The 2,058-nt window shown below is 58.0% G+C and overlaps 1 protein-coding gene across 1 annotated transcript; it reads left to right on the top strand.

The window, feature by feature from the left end:
* On the top strand, positions 1-467 carry SDRG_15383 (hypothetical protein). Its single transcript, XM_008621554.1, has one exon. It carries the CDS (start codon positions 24-26, stop codon positions 408-410), a length of 387 nt encoding a protein of 128 aa, XP_008619776.1. The 5' UTR covers positions 1-23; the 3' UTR covers positions 411-467.
* The last annotated feature ends 1,591 nt before the right edge of the window (positions 468-2,058 follow it).

The following is a 2,058-nucleotide window of genomic DNA, read 5'->3' as shown; positions in this document are numbered from 1 at the left end:
ACGTCTCGAGCCACAACGTGTTTATGAGCAGCATCAACGGTGTCCAAGTCGGTGTCCCCGGGACGTCGGTGACTGACGAAGCGCTGCTGGCGTGGACGGCCCCCGAGGTACTCGCCGGCGACTCGCCGCCGTCGTTTGCCTCGGACATTTATGCGTTTGGCATTCTCATGACGGAGCTCGACACGTACCAGCTGCCGTTTGACGACTACGATTTCGACGACGAAGTTGCGCTCACGACCGCGGTTGTCGATGGCGGCTTGCGCCCCACGCTGCGCGACGACTGTCAAGTGTGGTACCGAAACCTCGTCGGTCGTTGCGTGGACGCTGACCCGCTCAATCGCCCGACAGCCGCATACCTCGTCACGACGCTGCAAACACTGCTCGATGACGCGTTGCCCGCACTTTATTAAACAAGTGGCGCTTAAAATCGCAACAATGACATGCATGTATGGTCAATGAACGAGCCAAACCAGTTCTGCCGAAACTCAAACATCGCAGTGTTGTATGGTGGGTCATCCATCTCATCAGTAGACATTAGTAGGCTTGCTCAAGCAGCGGTGGACGCTCGCAATATCACGTGCAATCGTCTGCAGACTGGTCGTGACTTTGTTGTCACTCATCCAAAGCAAATATGGTCGTCGCTCCACCTTGTGACGGCGCGTCCGCTGTCGCTGGCTGGCTTGAGAGAAGAAGAGGTGATTGAACAATGACTTGGTTAGCCTGAGCTTAGACTTGTTGCTAGACACGCGCACTAGCTACTAACTCAGACACAGATCTAACCCTAATCCTCGTGCGGTCCTTACGGAGTAGATCCACGTGTGCACAGCGACACGTAGACCAGAGACGGACCTCTGAATCTCGAGATTCGCCACATACTCCCCTAGACGTCCGGCTACTGGGCAGGAAGCTCGTCGACATCATCCGTGCGGCGACGACGACGTTCGTCAAGCTCCTTGATCAAGCGCTGGAAGTGCACAACGTGCTTGACGTCCTTGACCAATTCCCACGTGGCCTCGTGTTCCGGCAGGCCCTGCCACTTGACGAGGAGCTCGGGCTTGCGGTTGAACGTGCGCTTCTTGAGGAACGCTTCGATGACGTGGAGCTCTTCTCCGGTCTCGTCGTCGAAGACAATGGGCGTCGCTTTGGGCAGCGGGCGACCGTCGTACTGGGCTTGGTGCGGTGGAGCATGCTTGAGGCGGTCAACGTTGAACGTGTTGGTGTCGAGCGAACGCATACTGGCGGGCAACTCGAGCTTGTAGGCGTTCTCGTTGACCTTGCTGATGATCTTGAACGCGCCAATCCAACGCGGCACGAGCTTCGGACGCTCGTCGCGGCTGAGGACTTGGGCGTGTTTCAACGGGAGATCGCGCGTCGCGAGCATGACCATGTCACCGACCTTGAACGTCGTCGAAGAGCGGCCTTTGTCGTAATAGCGCTTCTGACGCTCTTGGGCACGGCGCAGGTTGGCTTGGGCGAGCGCAATGTTGTCTTGGCGTTGTTGCGAAAAGTTCTTGGCGTACTCGTTGCTCATGCCGCTCGTGTCTGTCCACAGCGGGTTGCGCAGCTTGCGCCCGGTGTCAACTTCAAATGGCGTGAGGTTGTGGGACCCGTTGACCAGGCCACAGTGAGCATACTCGATCGTGCCAAGATGATCCGACCAATCATCGCCGAGGTAGGAGCACATGCACCGGAGCGAGTCTTCGAGCGTGCGGTTGGCAATCTCGCTCTGGCCGTCGGCTTGGGCGCGGTGTGCAGTGGTCTTGAAGTGCTTGATGCCCATGTGCTTGATGAGCTCGTTCCAAAACTCGCTGCGGAAGCGCGGGTCTCTGTCCGAGACAATGACCTCGGGCAAACCGTGGTGGCGAACCACCGTGTCAAAAAACTCTTTGGCGGCCTTGGCGGCATCCGTCGTCGTGTGCGTCGCGCAGTATTTGGAACGCTTGCTGAGCTTGCATGTACACGTCATGATGGCGTCGTAGCCCTTCGAGACCGGAAGTCCAGAGATCCAGTCGACCGTGACGGTGTGCCAGCAACTGTCCGGGACGGGTAGCGGCAAAA

Source organism: Saprolegnia diclina, assembly GCF_000281045.1.
Source record: "Saprolegnia diclina VS20 unplaced genomic scaffold supercont1.90, whole genome shotgun sequence".
NCBI lineage: Eukaryota > Oomycota > Saprolegniomycetes > Saprolegniales > Saprolegniaceae > Saprolegnia > Saprolegnia diclina.
Note: the sequence above shows the minus strand (reverse complement) of the source record. Positions and strands in the feature narration are given on the sequence as shown.

Excerpts from the sequence above, each read along its gene's own strand:
- SDRG_15383 (XM_008621554.1), top strand. The coding sequence starts at position 24 with ATGAGCAGCATCAACGGTGTCCAAGTCGGTGTCCCCGGGACGTCGGTG.